Source organism: Macaca mulatta, chromosome 7 (genome assembly GCF_049350105.2).
Source record: "Macaca mulatta isolate MMU2019108-1 chromosome 7, T2T-MMU8v2.0, whole genome shotgun sequence".
In the NCBI taxonomy this organism is placed as follows: domain Eukaryota; kingdom Metazoa; phylum Chordata; class Mammalia; order Primates; family Cercopithecidae; genus Macaca; species Macaca mulatta.
Window position 1 is genome coordinate 169,165,198 of NC_133412.1, and position 22,401 is coordinate 169,187,598.

Consider the following 22,401-nt stretch of genomic DNA (forward strand, 5'->3'; position numbering starts at 1 on the left):
CACTTGCCTGCGTCCGAGCTGCAAGGAAGGCTGGAACGTGTTATTGTTGATGCTGGTTTTATTCCATCATGGGAATGTGGGAATCATATATGGGAACCGTCAAAGTGTAGAGAGGTTGTTCAAAAGATAAAAACATCCATAAACGACAGCTGCCCATGAAAGTCTTCATGAGCCAGCTGAGAATTTTGCCTTTGTCTTGGGGGATGTCATCAAAGGGGTTTGGGTAAGGGAATGGCGTGTTTCCTCTTATAGTTTAGGAAGCTCACTTGATGTAGAGGGTGGAGGATGAATTGGAGGCAAGAAGTCAGGTGGAAACCTGTTGAGGCATTCAGGTGAGGAAGTCCAAATGCCAGGAATAAAGTTGAGGCAATGGGAATGCAGAGGATACCTCTGGGTGGATACTAGGAGACACATAAAAAAAGTATTTTCTCTTAAGTAGACAAAAATACTTAATAAATTACCATTCTTTTCTGCACACCCACCCCCCATCCTCCACCCACATCTTAGCAACACTTGGGGATATTCCTGTCTACCTAGGGTTAAATTTGGATTTTTAAATGCATTTTCCCAAAGAAATATTACAGTGGTGGGCTATGTGGGAAACCTATCATTTTTAATATAGCTTCTCTGACAAATGTCTTTTAAATATATACTGAGCATGGAATCTTTGTCAAATGAAATCTAATATAAAGTCAGCGAGGGCAGATGTTGGGTGAGCATTGTGTTTTTTGGTTCAGAACTCTGCCCTCCCTTTCTTTCCAAAATATCAGCCTGGAGGAAGCTCTGCAGAACCCTGGGGTATCATGTTGCATGGTTTGAGAACATGTGCACCTTGAAAGTGTGTCTTGAGCTTACTCAAATAGCAGAACTGACTCTCAGTTGCTGTTATCTGCTGCTATAAGTACTAGGTGGATTCGCTGGGGAGAGAGAGGAAAAGGAAGACAGGAGCTACCAGAGAAGGTTTCTCGGAGGAAGGTGGCTGGTGCTGAGCCTCCAAGGATAAGAAAGATATGCCAAGGAGGAAGTAGCAATAGGAGTGCTCTATGAAGAGCTGATGCTGGCAAGGGCACTCACTGGAATTAGATGAGTGGTATGGTGGGCAGACTAAAAGATGTCCCCACTAGTCCTTGTCTCCTGGGATTCACACCCTCATATAATCTCCTCTTCTTGAATGTGAGCAAGATCTGCTTTTAACAAATAGAATATAGCAATGGTAATGGGATGTCACTTCTGTCATTAGGTTACATGAGATCTTGATTTCTGTTTTTCTTGCAGCTCTCTTTTTTGTCTTCTGGCCTTGCACACTTTGATGAAGCAAGCTGCAATACTGGAGAGGCTCATGTGGCAAAGAATTGCCAGTGGCCACTGGCCAGAAGTCATCTAGGAAGTACCCTCAAGGAGCTAAATTGTGTCAACAAGATCCTGAGAAAAGGCCTGCAGTGGATACATCCCCTGTTGAGCCTTCAGATGAGCTCCCAGCCCTGGTTGACACACTGATTTCAGCCTTGAGAGAGACCCTGAGCAGAAAGCTCAACTGAGTTGTGCCCATCTAACTGTGAGATCACAAGTGTGTGTTGTTTTAAGTCACTAAGTGTTGTGAATGTGTTACACAGCAAAAGACAGCTGATGTAGTGACTTTGGGCATGTTCTTCACATTCCTGACCCTCAGCTTTCTACTCTGTAAGTGTGGGGGAATATGTGAACCACCTTTCAGGTTTGTTGGAGGGATTATATAAAGCAAGACATGGAATGCCAGCATTCTGTAGAGCTAGTTGTAGATGTTCAATAACCAGTAGCTACAGCCACCACCACTAACATCAACCATGCATAAAGGAGAAATAACCCTCAGTAGATTTTCGCAATCTGTGTATGTCTGTCACTTACTGGAAGAACCAATATGGCCCTGTGAACCTCTCCCAGAAATCTAGCACTGGAATAAGAGTGAAAGACAGACAAAACATCTCTAGATGCTTTAAACCCCTCAGTTTCTAGGGTTGGCCCTAACGATGCATGCTTCTTGATCACACTGCACCAAGGAAATCCCAGGTTCAGTACCATGGCTGGATCTGTAATACACATTCATGAACTGATCTTATGTTAGGGGAGAGAAGGGCAACATTGTGCTAGTATTTTCAGGCAGCATTCCCAAGTTAATGTAAAAAAAAAAAGTCTGCATTTTCTTTATCATTCCTCCATCATGTTCAACCCCCAACGAAGATTACAACCTTCAGATATTAGTCACTCTCCAGTTGTAAGAGTTAAGATTAACAGGGTAAAAAGATATTCTGTACTGCTTTACCAGAAAAGCTTGGCTGATCCAACAGATTTTAACTCTGTAGGACAGATTTTGCTGTATTTGTGCTTTCCTTTTTTTATTCTGTCTTCCCCAGAGGAGTATTAACTCAAAGTCATCACGAGAAACCCATTGCTGCTTCCTGCTTTTTATTTTATCGCTTGCATCTTTCTCTTTTATAATTTCTCCAGTCATTTGATTAAGCACACACACACACGCACACACACACACCCCGAGGATGCCATCCACTTCTAAAATGGCAACAATTTGATTGGAAAATGGAGAGTGTATAAAAGCATTTTCATAGCCACCCATTTCACTTTCATCTACCTTTCCTGGTCTACTCAAGCCAACAGCAGGACTTTGCTCTTTAAATGTAAAAGCTGCTATGGAATGCAGTTAGTGACTGAACTTAGAAAGGAATTAAGAAGACTGGAGTGGGTTGGAAACTAACAGAGAGGTACCCTCTGGACTTGTATTTTCAGTGATCTCTAATAAAAATATGATGGATTTCAATGATGTTTTAACAAGGTTGCTGATACTTAAATCTTAAGTATTTAGGAAAAAAACAGATAAGAGATGAAAGAACTTTTTTTCTTTGTCCAAAGTAGGTACGGTGACTGTGTTTTGAGTGGGTGAACTCTGAAAATAACAGTAATTTGACACACCAACCATTAAGAAGGCAAAGAGGTAAGTCTGTCAGCCACTGCTTGTTTTGTTAGTCTGAAAAGTGAGAAACTATTTCTTGAAAGTTCTGCATTTTTGTTCATTGATGTGACAGAAGGTGTTGCATTTTATTAGCAATAGCCTTTGCCTAGTCATATATACTTATATTTTACTGTTAGCTTTAAATTAATGGCTTCTAACAATTGGAAATATTCATTAGCTAAGTTTGGATCTTTGGAGATTAAAAAATAGCCTTTTCCAGTCACTGTTTTTTCATCTGAAAACTGGGAATCATGATGTGTGCTTGTGGTGGTAGTATGAATTTTAAGTAGAAATAATTTACATGAAAGGGGCCTGGCACAGAATAGAGGCTCAATTAATGCTGGCAAGGATGATGATGATGATAATGACGACGACGACGAAACTAAGCAGAGATGTATAATATCCTGATTATTCCTATGGAAAGCATAAGCTTTCTTTAATCAATGAAATGTCTTTAGACATTGTCCTAGATGGATTATGAATATGGTCACCCTAGCAATTCAACATTCCTGTGTTTCATGAGATATTTGTAAGTCATCCAAAGCCCCTCCTTCCTTATTCATTTACAGCAATCTAGTGCAAGGAACTCCAGCTGGATTTAGCTTTATGCAGAGCTTCAGACAGGCCAAGTTGGCCTATGACTGGTTTGTGAGAATAAATAGAAGTTTTAGGAAGGATCTAGATTGGAAAGACAAGATGAGGAGCCCTTTGCCTTCCTCATCATCCATTAAGAGACTCTCCTTCAACCTGAGGGAGGCAATCATATGATGGTTTGCTTCAAACTTAGCAGATGATGTGGTTAACTGGGTTGGGGGTAGTGGCGCAAGAAATGGTATCTGATGCTAGTTCAGCTCTGTGGCATGTCATCTCTTAATTACCGCGGCTTCCCTGTCACTGGAGAATATTTGTCAGCTTTTAGAACAATTAACATTATGGAGAGTTGAGACTAAGAGGAAGAATGAGGAACTTCAACAACCTTTACATTTTTAGTAATTTTATAGATATGTCTATTTTATGGACAATCTCCCCAGCAGAACTGAATTACTACATTAATATTTATCCTTGGAATAAGGTAATGTGTGCTCGAGTGTACGCAGAGCAATTAATTTAACAATGCTCTCCAATCTTACCTTGGGAGCTGAAACCAAGCATGCTGACATCAAGTAATTATAAATAAAATATATAGGAATCATTTTGTTTGTACTTAACTGGGGACAAAGCTATTACTCTCTTGCCCCCTGTATTGTAAGTTATCGTTAAAAATAAACAAGAACCACCTCTCATTTAGGAATTCAACACTGTCCAAGCTATGGCTGGGGGAGATAAATAAAACAAGGCTAAGGCTGGTGTGTCCTGTGGCCTGGTGGGGAGGTGAAAAGGGAAGGTTCAGCTAGAGAGGAGACCTCAGCACTGAGACTGGACAATCTACGTCACAGGCAAAAATGGGAATAGAAGATGAAGGAGCACTGGGCTGAGGGTATCCCTGTGAAGACATGGAACGTCTGTGGCATTTTTATGTGATGCTTCTTTCATGTCTCACCAGGAGGACATCCCCGACATTTTCTGTGCTCTTTTAAAATTCCAAATAAACACAGCCACGACACCAAGACTTCTTCTATCGGGAGAGCAAACATGAGTTTGGTTCAAATAGGTTTTGAGCATGATTAAGTGACTGAGAGTGGATGTGTTAAGGCCTGAATAATATCTGAATGCTTCTCAGGTGAAAACCTCTTAGGGGTATCTGTCTCGCAGCTGGGGAATCCTGCCAATGGCAACCAACCACCTTGATTATCTAACTGTCACCTGCAAACAAAAACAGCAGCAAGAAAAATGTAAAATGTAAAAATGTAAAATGAGTTTGTTGCTGCTGTCTTACTTTGATGGGAGAAAGGAATGAAAACTCAAAGCAATGAGGGCTTTAGAAAAATCAGTGCCTGGAATTCACCATGGTGTGGACTGGATCGAGCCACTTAGGATGAGGGAAGCAGTCTTTGCACAAAGACGGTAGAAACAGGAATTAATCAATTTGGCCTTTGCCGATGCTATTCATAAGGGGACATTATTTGTTTTTGGTTGGGAAATCTTTGCTTCAGCACGCAGGCTGTGGATTACTGCATAAGAACATTTTCTTTTGTTTCCATCACATCACGGTGTTTGCAAGACAGTCTGAGATGGGAAAATGGAACCTGTTTGTATTCAATCTGGTTGAGAGAAAGATAACGAAACGGCCACAGCCTTTTTTTTTTTTTTTCCTAAGAGATGATTTTTATTTATTTATTTTTGTGCCTGTGATCCTACTTGGAAAGAAAGCAAATTTCAGTTAATAACATTGTGCAGTATTGTTACTTTGCTAGATAGATACACCACAGGCTGAGTATATCCCTCCCCCTGCCTTTGGAATCTACCAGGTCCTCATCACATTCTGGCCAAGCTAGGTGGGGCCAAGGTGACCAGCTCCTCAAAGGCAGGTGCTTTGTGCAGCTCAAGGTCTGGCAGCGAATTTGCTGAATGATGTCCCCAGACACACCAACAGAAGCCCAACAAAACTAATTTTGCTGGTACCATACCTCATCCCTTTCAAACACATAGTAATGTATGAGCCACATGGGTATAAAGGTGGCCCAGAAATGATCCACGCAGTTATTCATTAATGAGCTTATTCATCAATGAGTGCCTCTTTCCCAGTGGGAGAGGCTTGGGTGTAAAAAGATTTCCAACAGATTTTCACTCTTGAGATTGCCTGGATTTGTACTACATCTATCTTGTCATATTAAACAGGCAGAGAAAGCCACTGCTCACTTTGATGGGCATCGGATACTGGCATGAAAACTGTAGTCCTGAAAGTCTGCGGAGGCTGCTTCATAGATTATTCATTTATAGTTGTGACTATTGTAACAGGCAGACAGCAAAGAAATTTGAATAACTGTCATTAACTGTTGGACTCTTACAATCTCAAAGGGACCTTATAGGTTACTCAGACTCTTTTCAACATCACCGCTTAACAAGGCTTCAGCTTTTGCTTGAATGCCGCAAGTGATGGGAAACTCACTACCTACCAAGAGAGCCCATTTGTTATTTGTATTGCTGTGAGTCAGGAGTTAGAAAATTGTTTCTGTAAAGGGCTGGATACTAAATGCTTTAGGCTTAGTGGACCATTCAGTCTCTGTAGCAAGTACTCATCTCTGTTCTTGAAGCATAGACAAGACAAAAACGAATGGGTGGGCACTAGAACCTTGTTTACAGAAGTGGTCAGTGAGTTAGATTTGGCCCATGAGCTGTGGTTTGCTGACTACTGTTCTAAGGGTGAAGGTGTTCTTTCTCGTCTTGAAACAAAGCAATTGTCTTCCTGGTGGCCTACTTCAACCTCTTTGGGCCACCTGTAACAGCTAATCAAGCTCTGTCCTATAAGAAAACCCCGCAGCTGGCCGGGCGTGGTGGCTCAAGCCTGTAATCCCAGCACTTTGGGAGGCCGAGATGGGTGGATCACGAGGTCAGGAGATCGAGACCATCCTGGCTAACACAGTGAAACCCCGTCTCTACTTAAAAAATACGAAAAACTAGCCGGGTGAGGTGGCGGGTGCCTGTAGTCCCAGCCACACTCGGGAGGCTGAGGCAGGACAATGGCATAAACCCGGGAGGCGGAGCTTGCAGTGAGCTGAGATCCGGCCACTGCACTCCAGCCTGGGCAACAGAGGGGACTCCGTCTCAAAAAAAAAAAAAGAAAAAGAAAACCCTGCAGCTATTTGAAATTGATGGCATCCTCTTTCCAAATCATCTCTTTTGTGTTCGCCACTTCTCTCAGCTCTTTCCAGCTGTCCCAATTTCAATCTTTCACCACCTCCTTGGTGTGGCCAGTTGATGATCTCATTTCGATAACCTCTCGATATGGGTGTTGCACAGCAAGATTTCCAACCTGAAAGCCGATCCTAAACAAATGTTTGAGTCCTCTTCACTTCATTTCACCTGTGCTTTATGGTGCTCTTCACTCAGGCCCTGCCGCTCACACAGGCTGTTCTAGTCACGTGAATGCAAATGAGCCAAACTGCTGCTCAGCCCAGAGGCTGCCCTCTGTCTGGATAAGTCCAGCCAGTCACCCTCCTGGCCTCCCGCTAACCAGGGGGCTCTGCTGGATAGACGCTGCCCCTCCCTGGATTAGCATTTTCTTCCTTCGAAGCTGGAGATGCTTACAGAGTCAAGTGAGCTCAGGAAGAAGGACATGCATTGTGAACTGTAAAGAGTGATGTGCAAGTATTAAAAATTAACAGGACCAGGTTGGGGGCGGTGGCTCATGCCCGTAATCCCAGCACTTTGGGAGGCCGAGGTGGGCAGATCACAAGGTCAGGAGATGGAGACCTTCCTGGCTAACGCGGTGAAACCCCGTCTCTACTAAAAATACAACAAATTAGCCAGGCATGGTGGTGGGGGCCTGTAGTCCCAGCCACTCGGGAGGCTGAGGCAGGAGATTGGTGTGAACCCGGGAGGCGGAGTTTGCAGTGAGCCAAGATTGTGCCACCGCACTCCAGCCTGAGCGACAGAGCAAGACTCTGTCTCAAAAAAAAAAAAAAAAAAAAAAAATTAGCAGGGCCAGACCACCCAGGAGGAAGCCCTAGGTTCAAGTCACAGGGTCTGTCAGGTATCAGCTTTGAGACTGAGGAATCCTCCAGACCAAACCCCCATATATACGATGAGAGCCAATGAAATGTGGGAAATGAGAGGTTTTGAACACCTCAGAGCACCATAAAAAATAAAACGTCATTAACAGTATAGATACTGATTTTTAGAAAGGAAAGATGCTTCCAATTTTTCCTGAGCCATTTCTAAGGAAGTCCTTTCTCCTTCTTGGGTCCTACTATCCCCAACCCCATATCATATACTTATCTGACTACACTTCACATAATGTTTCTTCTCTAAAGGGAACAACCAGGTTTGACCTCTCTCCGTGGGCTCTATTTTTCAGTATTTGAAAGTCTTTGCAAGTGCTGCTCTTGGACTTGAAATATTTCTGCTCCCCCCAAACCATTTCCCTTTCATTTGACTGACTCCCACTTATCTTTCAGACTCATCTTAGAAATCTCCCTCACCCCAGGAAGGCTTCCTCAATCTCCTAGACCCAAGGAAGGGCCTCTCTTTTGTGCAACCACAGGACCTAATAAGTGCTCAAACACTTGTTAAATGAATGAATGCACAAATGAAGGAATAGATTGTGGATCCAATAGGCTAATATCTGCAAAAAGCTGGGAACAGATGTACTATTTATGTGTCTCATGCAAACAATACACTCATTACAGATCACCAAGCCCTCTCACACAGAAGGACCTGTGAAGTGTACTGTGTGCCTCGCGATGTCCCTGCAAAGTGTGGAGGCTGGTAGGGATCAAGACCCCATTGTCCTTATGAATGATGGGAGGAGCCTCAGTCAAGCACAGCCACTAAGTCTTGGCTTGGGTGGCTGTCTGGAGGCTGGATCCTCTTACAGCTACCTGCTCCACTGTCTCACACTCACCACCCCATAGGCCAGACTCAGCAGATGGCCTTGCCTGCTCCTTCAGGGAGGAAACCAGCATTGACAGAAGGCATGGGCTCCCCTAGCTCCCTCTCTACTTGCCTCCCTGAGAGCTCAAAAGAAGGGCAGTCCCTGCACAGTTTCGAGACTTTTCTTCCACCTGTGTCCTTCAGCATCCCTGGGACTTGCTCCATGTCTTCAACTTCTTGTCTACCTGCCTTGGGTCTCTCTCTCTCAGCTCCTGCACACAAGAGCTGCTTGTTACCAGCTCTGGGATTTCCCCTGCATATTCCTCCTGATTAGCTTGTTCTTGCTTCTGCCTTATCATCTGCCCAATATTTACAGATCCTTGGGGACCCAACTCAGATGCCACCTCCTCTGGGCAGCCAGCTGCAGTCCCTGCAGACAAGGTATAGTCACTTTCCTCTATGCCTCCAAGAATAGTATTTGGTAACCTCTATAAGACAGAGCATAACAATTCACAACAACTATGAGGGTCTAATGATGATGATAACTATCTTTTTATCAACAGCTCACTTTGTTCCAGGAACTATGCTGGAGACTCCATGCACACATCTCATTGGCAATCCTAAGTCTCAAGCAGCTACTAGCTATGTTACTATTGTTCTTTGTTTCCTTTAGCCTGGCGGACAGTATAGGAAGTTAGGAACTTGGGCTTGGGGTTAGGAAGACTGGATTACAAATCCCCAAGTCCATCATTTGCCAGCTGCATGACTTTAGGGAACTTACATAACCTTTTCGAGCTTCGCTTCTTAAGCAAAGATAACAGACCCACTTTACAGGGTTTGGTGAGGTTAAAATGAGCTTTCCTAGATCAAATTCGTGGTACCTGGAATTCCTGGCATGGGTTAAGCCCTCGATAAAAGCACCTAGGAGGATCCAGAAGACAGAAGACTTATCTAAGTCATTTTTGCATCCCTGGTGCCTAACACTGTGCCTCACTTCAGTAGATACTCGTTACAAAGTCAGGAGATGTTCTTCTACTGCATTGCTGAGGAACAATCCCTGTGTGGCCATAGGGATCATGGGCTCCCTCAATCCTGGCTTTCCTGTGCACTCCCCACTTCCTATTATTTGAGAAAAACAGGAAGAATGACTATGTAATGTAGGAGTCTTCCCTGCTCCCCCTTTCCCCACGCATACACACACCAATAAAACATGTATGTGCCAGCTTTTGCTGTGCTCAAACAACATGTTTCAAATCTCTGCAAACCATGAATGAGACATTTGTGCCATCGAATCACACTTCCTTACAGGCTGCTTTGTTTCCTGGAATAGCAGGACGCATGGGATCCAAGCTCTGAGGTTTCATTTATTGTAAGCACTGGGCTCCCTGACAAATTAGGTATCAAACTCTACCTGCAGATTGGGAAATGGGGGCTGAAGAAAGAGCTGGCTGCCAATTTGGCACCAAGAAATAGTCCTTCTGGAGTTTCTGTGGACCAGCTCCCTGTCTGCAACTACCCATAGTAACTGGTTGGGAAATTCAGAGATATTGCTCCCAATTTCACTGGAAAATGTTGGAATGCAACTGTTATACACAGGCTGGGATGCAAAGTGCTTTTCTCAGAAAAGTGTGGCCTTTGGACCCTGATTTCTTCAGACACAAGGTTTCTGTTTCGATAGACTTACAGGGTTTTTCGACAGGAGTTACTGGCATGTCAGTAATAACAATAATTGGAGGAAATGCCTTGTCACTAAGCCAACAAAAACCACTCAGACTCTGCTGTTTCCCAAAGCCCCTCACGGAGGGACTCTCTCCCGTAGAGCCGCAGGGCTAGCGTGTGGGTGTTCCTGGGCAGGCCTGATTCCCCTAAATCTCCGCAGAGTCTGTCCTCTGCATCTTTCTCCCCACATCCATACCAGAGAGGAAGCCAGCAAGGCCAGCTAGGGAGGGTATGGGTTGGTCTTGTGGGTGAGGTGGCAGGCGATTCCTATTCTGTAGCAGGGATGGGAAGGAAGCAGCCTTTTGGTAGGCAGGAGGATCTTCTGGAAAGTAGGGGCAGAAGGTTCCTTGCACCATCCAACTGGGGAAGGCGCACAGCGGTGGGCCCTGGTAACCTGCTAACCAGGATGTCTGGGTTCTTCCCCCAGCTCTGCTTCCGAGGCACCCAGCGGACCTGGGCAATTTGCCCCCCTCGTCGTGTTTCCCGGCACTTGCCTTACCTCCCTGGCCGTTGGGGTGGATTTTGGTGAGGTCCCAGAGAACCAGGAGACAGGCTGCTTCTCTTCTAGAAAGTCATGTTCACATTCAGGCCTTGGGTACTAGTACTTAGCTATGACCTTTAGAGACAAGGACTCTATCTTCCTGAAGACGGTACAAACGTCCTGCGTACTGCAAGCAATTGGAGGGGCCTGGATTTGAACCCCAGTCTGTGTCAGAGGTCCTAAGTCCTGAAAGCGGAAGGCGTCCTGAGGCAGGTTATAGGGCCTACGAGTCGGGCAACTGGACACGGGGATGGGTTGGGGAGGGGCCAAAGGGCGGCAGGGGTTGGGGTTGTAGTGCTTTGACCACGACATAACTACCTTCAGCTACCAGGCCATCCTCCTGTTCCCTGGAAGATAGGAGGAGCTGGAGTGGGGAACGGAGCAACCTGGGCTTCCATAATGAAGAAAGAGCGGAGGAGCAAAATGTCCAGGAAGGAGGGAGGGAGGGAGACCAGAGGAAGGAGGAGGCTCCTCTTTCACCCGCGTCCCCAGGTCCCCATGTACGCCACGTGGGTGGGAGCGTGTCCCACACATCCACGCACCCACAGCCACATTCGCCACGCTCCCGCCGGGGCCGGGCTCACCGCGCGCCTCTGGGTGCCCAGCCTCCACAGGCCACGTAGCCGCCACCTGCTGCTGCATCCCCACTGCGGGGACCGGAGCACTTAGTGCCTCCCTCCGTTCCCCCGCCCCGCGCAGGCCTCCCATCCTCCAGGGCCAGGCGGAGGCCACGTCTTTCCCGGGCCCCCTCCCCATCGCGGAGAGGGAGGCGGAGGGAGGAGCTCGGCCCGCAGCCGCCAGCCCTCTCGGCACTGGAGCTCCCCCTCCCCTCCTTCCCCGCCCCTCGGCTGCCGCAGCCCGGCTCGTCGCGCGCGTCAGCGTGGGCTCCCCGGAGCGAGTCGCTAGGTAACTGGGCTGGCTCCGCAGACCCGGGGCCGGGGAAGCCCGCGCGCGTTGTCAGCAGCGGCGCCTTGGGGCGGGGGGCGCACAGATCCTCCCCCATCCCGGCCTGCAGAACCCCGCTCGCGCGCAGCCCCCGCGCAGGATGCCTTAACCCGCGGCGATCGCTGCCGCTGAGGTGTCCCTCCCCAGCAGAGACCCCGACGCAGCCAGCCCCTTCCTCCTTCCCCGCAGGTGCGCACTGCTCTGCGTGCGGCCGGGTGGGCGTCCCGCCGCTGCGGTCGCGGTAGCCGCTGGTAAGCTGCGCTCTGGGGCTGGGGCAGGAAGCAGTGGGGGGCGCTCGAAGAGCAGGGCAGCTTCGGCCACCGCGGCCGCCAGACCGGCCATGTGCTAAAGTTTCTGGGGCTCGGCGCCCCACTGGGCGCGCAGCGCGGGGCGCAGAGGCGCGGTGGGTGGGGCAGCACGGTCCTCCTGGCGCCCGCCCGCCCCCGGCCCCCGCGGGGCGCAGCTCTGCGTGTTCTCATGCTGACTCTTGCTCTCTCTTTCCCTCCGCGCTGCCTCCCCGAGATCCTCCCTCCGAGCCCCGGCGCGGGGCATGAGGAGCCCCCGGGTGCCGCCCAGAGACCAGCCGGCTGCGCGCACACCTCGCCAGCGGCAGACTGGGACATGAGCAGCGCGCACAGGGTCCCGCGCCCGGCGGCCAGCCCCATCCGGCGGCGGCCCGCGGGTCAACGCTGCCCGGGAGAATGAGGCAGGAGCGGGCGGCAGCCTCCTTTTTTTCCTCCTCTTCGCCTTCCTGCGGCTCCGGCGCTCCGGACCCGGGCCGAGCTTTGGCTCTGCTGCGTGCCCCGCGCGCCCCTCAACCGGCTCCGGATGCGCTTCTCGGTAAGCCAGGCCCACCGCCTCGCGAACAATGCTCCCTCTGGAGGGCCCGGAGGGGCCCCTGTCCTACCCTCCTTCCCTACTTAGAGCCTGGAAACATTCGGGGCTTCCGATTGAATCCTTCAGTTTCCCGTGCCCGAAACCCCGCCTGGAGGCTGAACTGCCGGGGCAGACCTGGTGCTTTCCTCTGCCTTCTGGAGAAAGATGCGGGCTTGACATGCAGGCTGGAGACCTGTCTGGTCTAGATAATGGCATGTGTATGCAGCTGGGTTCAGACTTAGCATTTGCGGGCAACAACTCTTACTTAGTGGGTGTCCAGGCCGTGCCGGGCAGTGCGCCTCAAAACCGCTCTGGGAAATAGGTTCCTGTTTCTCCTTGGCCCCGATGAGAAACTGAGGCTCAGAGAGGTTGAATGACTTAATCAAGGTCACAAGGTTAGGAAGTGGGAGACCAGGATTGGAAACCAGGGTACTCTACTTCCCTGCCAGACTGTTCCCTTTGTAACAAACACACCTGTCTCATTTCTTCTACTGACTGCTTCCGTCTCAAGAGTCATTGCATGTGTGTGAAAATACTTGCTCCAATGAGCATCTGTTCTGATGAAACAAATTGCCGGTAGCATGCACTTTTTGTTCATCCTGCCATCACGTTGCTGCCAACCCCTAATGTGTACTCCAAGTGTAAAGCTGGGGTTCTGTTTTCCCAGTCCTCTTGAAGGATGGAAAGGACAGTGGTTCCTCCTGTGTGCCCAGCACATGCTAGGCCTCAGAACTGCATCCTAAACCTTTCCCTGGGGGCAGGGCTCATCAAGGTTACCTGCCCCTGGTTTTGTAAATCTTGGAGATGGTTACTTAACAGGAGCGGAGGCTGATCCCAGACGGCCACTGTGCAGGGGCTGGCCCAGTGTTGGCCCATATTTGCCAGCCCTCAGTGTCAGCAGAACTTCACACTTCTGAGCCCAAAAGAAAAGGAGTTTTAATGCAGATCCGATGCCTGATGCATGCCCCCAGTTCTCTGGCTTGCCACTGTTAACTGTTTGCTTAAGTGCATTTAGTTCAGTCCTGAAGTGGGAAGCCACATGGAATCAATTGGTCCTGGTCTGAGGGGCTTGTTCCAATGGTGGAGTCATAGTGTTGAGCTCAGCTGTCTACACGTACATTTGTGTTGGTGCAGAGCAAGTCCCTTAGCAGTAGGGGCCTCTGTGTCTCGGTTAGTAAAGAGCAAAGCAACTGTGGACTGACCGGCCCCTCAGACCCCCTTCAACTAAGTGATTCTATGAGTGAAAGAACTAATAAGTTCCAGGCTTGAACTACGGTGTCTTAGTCCAGTGATTTGGACAAACGTTCTACACTGAATGGGTTGTTGATTTCCAAGAAGAGTACATGGTTTCCAGGGAGCTGCGAGATTCAGGTTCAGACCCAAAGAGGTGAAGCTGAAGCTGTGCCTAATAGATTATTTATTGGGCTAACACATAGTGGCTATAAAATGTTCCAAGCTACCAGATTGGGGTTATGGGACAGGTTGGGCCTTTCAGTAGGAGAGATGACATTAACTCCTAAGAACTGATGACATACAATGCATTAACAAGATGCCCAGCAGGCTAGAAAGCAGCAAGCTGGTGAGCTTTTCCTGCCCCTCCCAAAAAGAATCAATCTTATTTGCATAGGTAAAACATTCCCAACGCAAACTATTACTGCAAATAAATAAAGTGATTTTTTTTTAGACTCTCCCAACTCCATTGTTTGCTGAGTATATTAGCCATGCCTGGAGCCTGCCTGAGCTTGGCTGTAGAGGGGCTGGGACAGGGAAGGTGGGCCGCAAGGGTGTTCAGACTCTGAGTTAGTTTTTGGCTGTGGGTTAGAGCTAAATCCATCACTTTGACCTATGGGCTGTTAATGGGGTTGTCATGGGTCTTTTTAAGATGTGGATTAATGAACCTCTTAAAGTGTTGCCGAATCCCAAATGAAACGGGCGTGTCCCACCTTTTTCCCAGAAACTCAGCTCTCAGCGGGTTTTGTGACTGTTTTAAATTCACAAAACCAGAGCAAAGCTTTCATTTTTGACAGGCTCATACGGTCTGCAAAGGAAAAATAATGCATCTTGTGTGGGGATATTAATCTCCTAGCATTGTGTGTTTTAGCTTCTCATGATTAACTGGTAAGGTTTTGAATAAAAATGAATGCAGAGAAACAATCTTCATTAAGTTGCTTTTGAAAATGCTGAGGTAATTATGAAATAACGATTTTTGTGTCATAGATCGTACTACTCAGAGCCAAAGCTGGATTACATCACAAAACATTACTCTTGCTACTGATATTTATTTTTTAATTCATTCGTTTTCTCCTATTTTTTGCTTTTTTTCTCCCAATGTGAAAATAAGCAATCAAGAATAAATTTTTCCTTTCCAGTTTTTCTTTGTCTTAAACCCAGGGTTTTTTTTTTTTTTTTTTTTTTTTCTGTGAGATCCCTAAAGCTGAACTCTGCCACACTATGCATATAATGGCCTCATGTTAAAATATGTTTTAAGGGCCTCGGATTTCTTTTGGGAGAACAAGAGGGTTATGTGTAATAAGTAAGTAACAACGATGAGACGATGAGACGTTTCCCTTGTTTGCTTACTATTCTAAGTCAGGGGTTAAGACCATGCCCTCATGATTGCAGCAGCCACACTTAGCATCCTGAGGACACAGCCCGAGTGCTGTGGCATTTCTACCTCAGTGAAGATGCACAGCTGGACTGATCGGAGTGTGGAGGAAAAGAACAGCTTCCAAAGGCCAGGAAACCTGGGATTTATTCCTGACTCAGTTGTTAATTGGCTTTGTGGCCATGGACAAATTATTTCAATTTGCCAGATCTGGGTTTATATATATGCAATGGGTGTGTACGTTTGCATGTATATGTGTGTGTATTGGTACCAGACGTCACCCTCCAACTCTAAGTTTGAAGAATCCTCAAAATTTGGAGATAGCTGGTTATTAATAGCTCCAGAATGCTCTGTACTTTAAGGTTACATAACATCCCAATTAGATATTCTTATAAACAATAAGAAATTGGTGATTATCGAAGATATGCTGTTTATTACCCTAAGTGGAGACTCCGCACCCTGAATGTGTGAAGGAGGATGGAGCTTTGATCTTAAAGGTGATTATGCCGGCTTCCCTATCAGAGTCCCCTTGCATGGTAGAGGCTCAGCACAAATCTGAGAGCACTAGAATGAGCATGACTGTCTCTAGGATCCATGTGGCAGAAGATGCAAGAACCATTATGTAATTTGGGTCAATGGAGTAAGAAGACTATGACATTCTATCTGTGTAGCTTTAGGGTTCAGGAGACTTGAAGATTTCGCCTCAATCTCGGGCTGTTCCTGGAAGGTAAGGAGGGGAAGTATGGAATTACTGTTTGCAGTTGTTTTGAAAATGGAGAGTGCTTTAGTTAGAGCCTTGAACTCAGCTGAAGCTGGGAAATGGTGAGGAAGAAGTGTCTATTTGGCTGGTATTTTTGCCAGGTTTTGTGTGCAGGCTTCCTTGTAACATCTAAGAAAGTGTGTTGTCTGAGGTCAGTCTCCCTGGCGAAGCTGCAGTCATTTTCAGATAGAGAGGGCACGAGAAAGGAGCCACCAGCCCTTAAACATTTTGTCCTTGCAACTCTGCAAAGTAGATATTATGAACCCCGTGTTCTAGATGAGGAACCCAGGCTCAGAGAGCTGAAGTGTCTTTCTCAGTCTCTAATAATTATCGAATGGCAGAACCAAGCAATGTTTTAAATGGACTCTGCTGGGGTTTAAATCAATCCGTGCTGGACCTCATTTCCGCTGTTGCTGCAGTGTGTCTGTCTGGCAACCAAATTGTGTCCTTCCTCCCCAGTTTCTAGATAACCATGGCACTAAAAAAAAGCATGCAGATGATTTGACAGAAGTAACATATAGAGGTGATTTTGCTGTCAATAAACCTCTAAATTCACCAGGATTTTTGTTAGTATATTAGATTTCTTGTAACTACACGATGTCAAACGTATCCATTTCCAGAAAGATCCCTAAATAAGCCAAGTGTAACCCTAAAAGGGTTAGTGCTGGTGATTCTTTGGGAAAAGCTAAAAGAATTCCTCTGTGTCCCACACTCATCCCCCTGGGGTTCTGTGGGAAGTGAACACGAACTGACATATGCAACCTCAGTCTGAGAAGTTGTCGCTAGGCTGCACCTCCTGAAAAAGGGACACAATAAAAGTTATGTAACAGAAGCTTTCAAAAGAACTGCTTCTCCTCCTCCAGGATGCCCATGAGTTAATCCTCCCCCAAACAACAGACTAGAGAAGGTATTCAGAGGAACATATGTAAGACCTTCACGGTTCACCTGCAGCTCTTAGGAGTTTCTGGGACTCGGGAGGAAAGGTAGGTGTCAAAGAACTTTTCACATTACGGAGTAGAGGTGCTGTCGTAGCTGATATTGGGGACGGCCTTCGGAAGGTCACCCATGTGAGTATAGCAGCTGCTGTTCTTCGTTGTAAGTGTGTAGAGCTGGCCAAGCATCCACCATTCCCAGGACTGGAGATTCCAGGGTCCTGTCTGTAACACTCAATTTACAAAGAGCAAAGGAAAATCCCTGAAATACTCTGTCGTCCCATCGCGTGGCTTTACATTCTGGTAATGATACTCAGGCTGAGTTTCTTCACCAGCAGTTGAAAATGCTTCCATCTCTGACGCTGGCCTTGCCTGTGTCATGCGAGTGACATCTTCACCAATAGACCCCTCCTTCATCTTCCTTGGATCACTGAGCTACTTATATGGCAAAAGCTTCAAGTTTCTTGATAGGTGCTGAATGAGGAAAAGCAGACAGAATGAGTTAGAAAGCTTGACTATGCTTCATCTACAATCTGCAAAATACTGACCACATCTCAGCAGTCAGCACAAATTTTTGATTTGGTAAATGAGGAATAACATTGCGTGTCCTCAGTGTGGCCTGTGGAATCTGCATCTTCTGCCCCCAAACTTTGAGAGAACAGGTGCCCCGTGGCTTCAGCTTTGGGCTAGATTTCTAATATGTGTAGTTATTAAAAAGTAGAAAACGCAAGAGTAGCTTTGCAGAGTCACCAGAGAGGATAAGATAAGAAGACAGAGAAGTTCACGGCCTCTGATACGTGATTACTGCAAACACTTATTCGGGGCATGATAGTAGAAACGATTTCACACTTGTTTCCAGCAACAAGAATCACAGGATACATTCACTAAGAAATTTAGGTGTGTTTCCTGTTGTCTTTGTATGTGGCTTATGTCAAGTGCAGATGGCACTTCGTGTGGTTAAAAACCTCCACCTTCCCAAGTCCTTCGGGGTGGCTGAGAAAGGCTAGGCTAAATGCCTTGGTGGACCCGAATTTTTGAAGCCTGAATCCCAAGGTCAGGTGGTGGTCTTGGTGAGGGTCAATGTATTTCCAGGTGCTTCTGTTTCTTAATAATCTATGATGAGCTGCTGTATGTACCTCATTTAGCATCACCGAGCAAAAGAGCAAACAGAGAATGCCCAGGGCATTTTCCCAGCCTGCCACATTTCTCCGCCTCTATCTGCTAATATGGTCTCGGGATCCCGATCCGCTTCTTGATTCTTTTAATTCAGAAAATGGATGATAACGACAGTCATTTTTTAATGATCAATATTGATAAGTCTTTTATATATATATATATATATATATATATTTTTTTTTTTTTTTTTTTGAGACGGAGTCTCGCTCTGTCGCCCAGGCCTGGAGTGCAGTGGCCGGATCTCAGCTCACTGCAAGCTCCGCCTCCCGGGTTTACGCCATTCTCCTGCCTCAGCCTCCCGAGTAGCTGGGACTACAGGCGCCCGCCACCTCGCCTGGCTAATTTTTTGTATTTTTTAGTAGAGACGGGGTTTCACTGTGTTAGCCAGGATGGTCTCGATCTCCTGACCTCGTGATCTGCCCGTCTCGGCCTCCCAAAGTGCTGGGATTACAGGCTTGAGCCACCGCGCCCGGCCAAGCCATTTTTAAATAAAGTGAATGCCCCCGGAGAGCATCACGTGCAAGTTTAAAATGATTTATGAATGGATACAGTATCCTTGCTCAGAGGGCTTTATTGAATACTTCTAAAACAGTACGCCCAGTTTTGCAGTGTTAAGTCTAAAGGTAGAAGTGAAAGCCACATCCTGTGTTCTTCATCTGAAAAGGAGGAGTGGAAAAATACACCCAACTTCTGAAAGGGAATGTTGAGACTGTTCCACTATCACTTTTACTGACAAGATAACGTTGCTTTGGTCTGAAACTTCTCTGTAGATGCAGCTTCTACACCAGGGCTGGTTGTCCTCGAGTCTGTTTGAGGACATCCCTGTGGCGGTTGAGAGTGGCTCTGTCCATCTGTGCAGGCATGGAGCCATCTCCTCCACAGAGCATGCGTCTCTCTGGTCCTGTCTGATTACCAGGATCCACCCCACACACACACCATCATTCTTTCCTCAGTCAGGGGCAACGGTTTAACAAACAGTTATGGAGCACTAGCTCTGGTCGAGGCACTGCTGGGCATTGAGGCTGCCGTGGTGGACACAGACAGCTGTAGTGTGTCATAGGCTGCTACTGTCATAGGCTGCTAGAGGGGCGTCACCCTCTGCCCTTTTTAAGGGGTCTGTTCAGAATCTGGAGGACTTAGCTGTTGCAGACTTGGAGGCACATGAGGGCTGGTGGGGAGAGCCCAGGCTGGGAGGAGGTGGCCTTCTCTCTCCTCTCACCTTGGTTCCTAGGGCCAAGCCACCCCCCACCTCTGACCCTTCTCTGGTTTTAAGTGCAAAGATTGGGCCACTGTAGGTTTTTTCCAAGTGTGATCCAGGTACCACTTCCGTGGAAACACCAGGTGAGCTTATTAAAACGCGTACGGGTGGACCTTGCTGCAGACTTGCTGAATTAGAACTCCTGGGGATGGGGGGCTCAGAATCTATACTTTTAACACACTTCCAGGTCACTCTCATCTTGGGCGGGCACAGTGGTGTTTGAGAATCACTGGTTCTCACAGGTGGCGGATCAGTAATGCCCCTCCCTGCTCTAAAGGACTCAGAATGCGGCACTCACCCCCATGCTGGCCATTCTTCCCACCTTCACCCACCGCTGTGCTGTCCGAGTCCCTTGACCCTCTTCACTGTGCTTGCCGCTCCTCCTCCTCTGCGCACTACAGTTTGCTTCCCATATGGTAGCCAGAATGGGCCTTTTAAAGGATCTCATTTCTCCTCGACTGGGAGAGCTTCAGTGCCCCCTGTGCCCAATAGCCAGGGACCTTAAGGTGACCCTCAGGGCCCTGCATGATCTGGCCCTCCATCTCACCTCCTCACCCACCACCTGCCCCCTTGCCTCCCTCTTCGTGCCACAGTGCTAGAACCCACCCTATTGCCAGGCGTTCACTCCGAGGAGCCACAGGACCTGGGGACTGGCAAGGCAGGGTGCCAGCCCCAGTAGGTGGGGCACAGCGCTGTGAAGCTCTGTTTTCTGTCCCGCCACCACGCTGAAAACCCCTGCAGACTGACACTCTTAAGCCCAATTGGGCAGATCTGTTTCTGGGCCTGCCCACCACCATAGTAAAAACAAATTTCAAAGCAGCTCTTTAATTCTGGGCACCGTGTTACAGGGTGACTCATCATGGGACTGCATTGTCCAAGTGGCTCTAGAACTTTTTTTCAGAGGAAGTTTCTGGGTATAGACTGCAGCCCTCTTGGGCTGAACTGTTAACTCAGCCACTTTTGATCCCAGGGCCCTGTCATCCCTCCTTCTCTTCTTTCCACAAATATTCACAAGACACCTGCTACATCCAGGCACTGCGGTCCCCGCAATATGTGTCTGCGTGGTTGTATCTCCGACTGCCGCTCTTGCTTACAGATGAAATGATGTGGTCTGGAAAGTATTTCTCTGGCCTTTTTTTCCCCTCCTACCGAGAAATAGTTGCTCTGGCCTGTGTATCAACAGTAGCCCTTTTGGGGCCTAGGTTAAGCAAACTGCACTCGAAAGTATCAGTCCCTTGGCAACTAGGAGGGAAAGATGGACTGTGTTGTGAGATTCCCCTCCGAGGCGAGCTGAGCGCGACACTGGAAGATCTGTGGGGTCTCTCAGCTGGGACGCATGCTCAGCGTGTGGGGCCAGGGCTTGGTTTTCTGAAAGCCAGCCTGCCCAGCAGTGCAGACGAGTGAAAAAGGCCAGGACAACTTCAGACCCTTTTGGGTCTGACGTTGCAGATGCTTTACCTTGAATCGTAAGGAGGGAAGCATTTTCATTCTCAGCATCATTCTTCTTTGGGATGCTTTCTGTGGACACGTTGACCAAGCCTTCACTGAGAGGCCATTAGCAAAGTGGGGTGGAGGATGAAGGTAGAGATGTTCCCTGCCTTTTATGGATTCAGAGACAGTTGGGGAAAACGTGCTACGTAACTACCTGTAGCCAATTAGAGTGATTGACATGTTCCGAGAAGGCAGAGATGGGAAAGATGGGTTTGGCCAGGGGAGGGTGGAGGCGTTCAACTGGAGTCTTGGGAGATGAGAAGGAATTTCTTGAGCAGAGATGAGCGGGAAAGGCACTCTAGGTAGGAGGGCAAGTGTGAGCAGAAGCACAGAGGCCTGTTTATCAGGGAGAGGGGACTGTGTTGTAGGTCTGTAGAGTCAGGCTGAGGCCATGAGGCAGAGACAAGGCTGGGTCACTCCTGCTTAGATGGGAGTGGGTCTTGAATGCTAGATTAAGGAGGGTTCCACGTCTTACAGGTGACAGGGAGCTGTGGGAGGGATTTGACTGAGGATTCGCATTAAAAAGATAGCTGGTAGCCCTGTGTATGACCTCCCATACCCTCTATATTATAGGATAGTGAAGATGTGTAAAATCTTCAAGTAGAAATACTGTGCGGGAACAAGCATGGTTGTCCCTGGTGTAACCTCAGGCACCGTTTCTCTGATTGCAATGTCTTTGCTTGTCTGTATCTATTGACTGATCCTCTGGGCCCTGCTGCCCAGACCCCAACTCTGCCAACTCTGCTGAGGCTCGGAAGGAAAGCAAGGTAGCCGCTGGCTTCAGCACTTGCTGCACCGCCATCGTGGACTCTAGCCAACAGGAAATGGAGCGGGCAGTGTCCCAGCCTGATTCACCGAGCCGTGGGTCTCCCTGTGCCTCTGCAAATACATTCAGGCTGCTCCTGGCCTAAAAACAATGCTCCCAGACTTACATCCACAGCTGAGGGAATCCAGGGCACACATTGGCCGGCCAGCTTCCCTGAGCTTCCCCCAGCAGTGGGCTCAGTGGGTGGGAAAGGGGGTCACAGTCAGGAATTAAGGCATGTGCCACTCAGTGACCATTTGCTTTAAAATCCACATGCTTGGCAGGGCTGGTGACTTTTGCAGAGCTGGCTGGACAAAGGGAACATGAAGAAGGGAAGAGTGTCTCAGGGTCATGGGTGGTTATACTACCCTTGACCTTCCTTTTCTTATTGCTAAGGAGGGGAGAGAGAAAAAGAGAAAAAGCATGTTCCACAAGCCGGTGGGCAAATTCTTAGCTGGTTTCTGTGGAGTGTGGGCCTGGCAGAGAGCCCTCTTTATTACTGGCTGACTGCCAGATGGTGCCAAGGGCATGGCATCCTGGGCAGTCAGCCTCCTGGTGAAGATTGCCACCCTCTGGAGGGTTCCTCACCCCAGGACGTGGGCCTGGGAAGGGAATGCAGCTCCACCCTCCATGGGTCCCATTTACAGGTCAACAAATTGAGGCCAAGAGAAGCGAAGTGGAATTGTGGCCAAGCAGGACATCAAATCTTTCTGGAGTCGGTCATGATCCTTGAGGCCAGCCAATGTCCAGTGCCCACTGCTGGCAGAGTCCACCTGGAAATGGACAGTTTGTCTTCACACTGCCTTGCTGCCCACCACGC

At 47.9% G+C, this 22,401-nt stretch overlaps 1 protein-coding gene and 1 long non-coding RNA gene across 2 annotated transcripts in view; both read left to right on the top strand.

The window, feature by feature from the left end:
• Positions 1-2,781, top strand: part of LOC144330389 (uncharacterized) — a 149,118-nt gene extending 146,337 nt beyond the window's left edge. Inside the window, exon 3 of the long non-coding RNA XR_013396516.1 lies at positions 1,276-2,781. This is a non-coding gene — a long non-coding RNA (uncharacterized LOC144330389). The remainder of the gene's footprint in view (positions 1-1,275) is intronic.
• An 8,690-nt stretch (positions 2,782-11,471) lies between these two features.
• The window catches only part of LOC114679637 (protein TUNAR), a 49,641-nt gene continuing 38,711 nt past the window's right edge, over positions 11,472-22,401 (top strand). The window contains exons 1-2 of the mRNA XM_077941677.1: positions 11,472-11,929; positions 12,201-12,518. Coding sequence (XP_077797803.1) covers positions 12,507-12,518 — 12 coding nt within the window. The 5' untranslated portion in view covers positions 11,472-11,929; positions 12,201-12,506. The remainder of the gene's footprint in view (positions 11,930-12,200; positions 12,519-22,401) is intronic.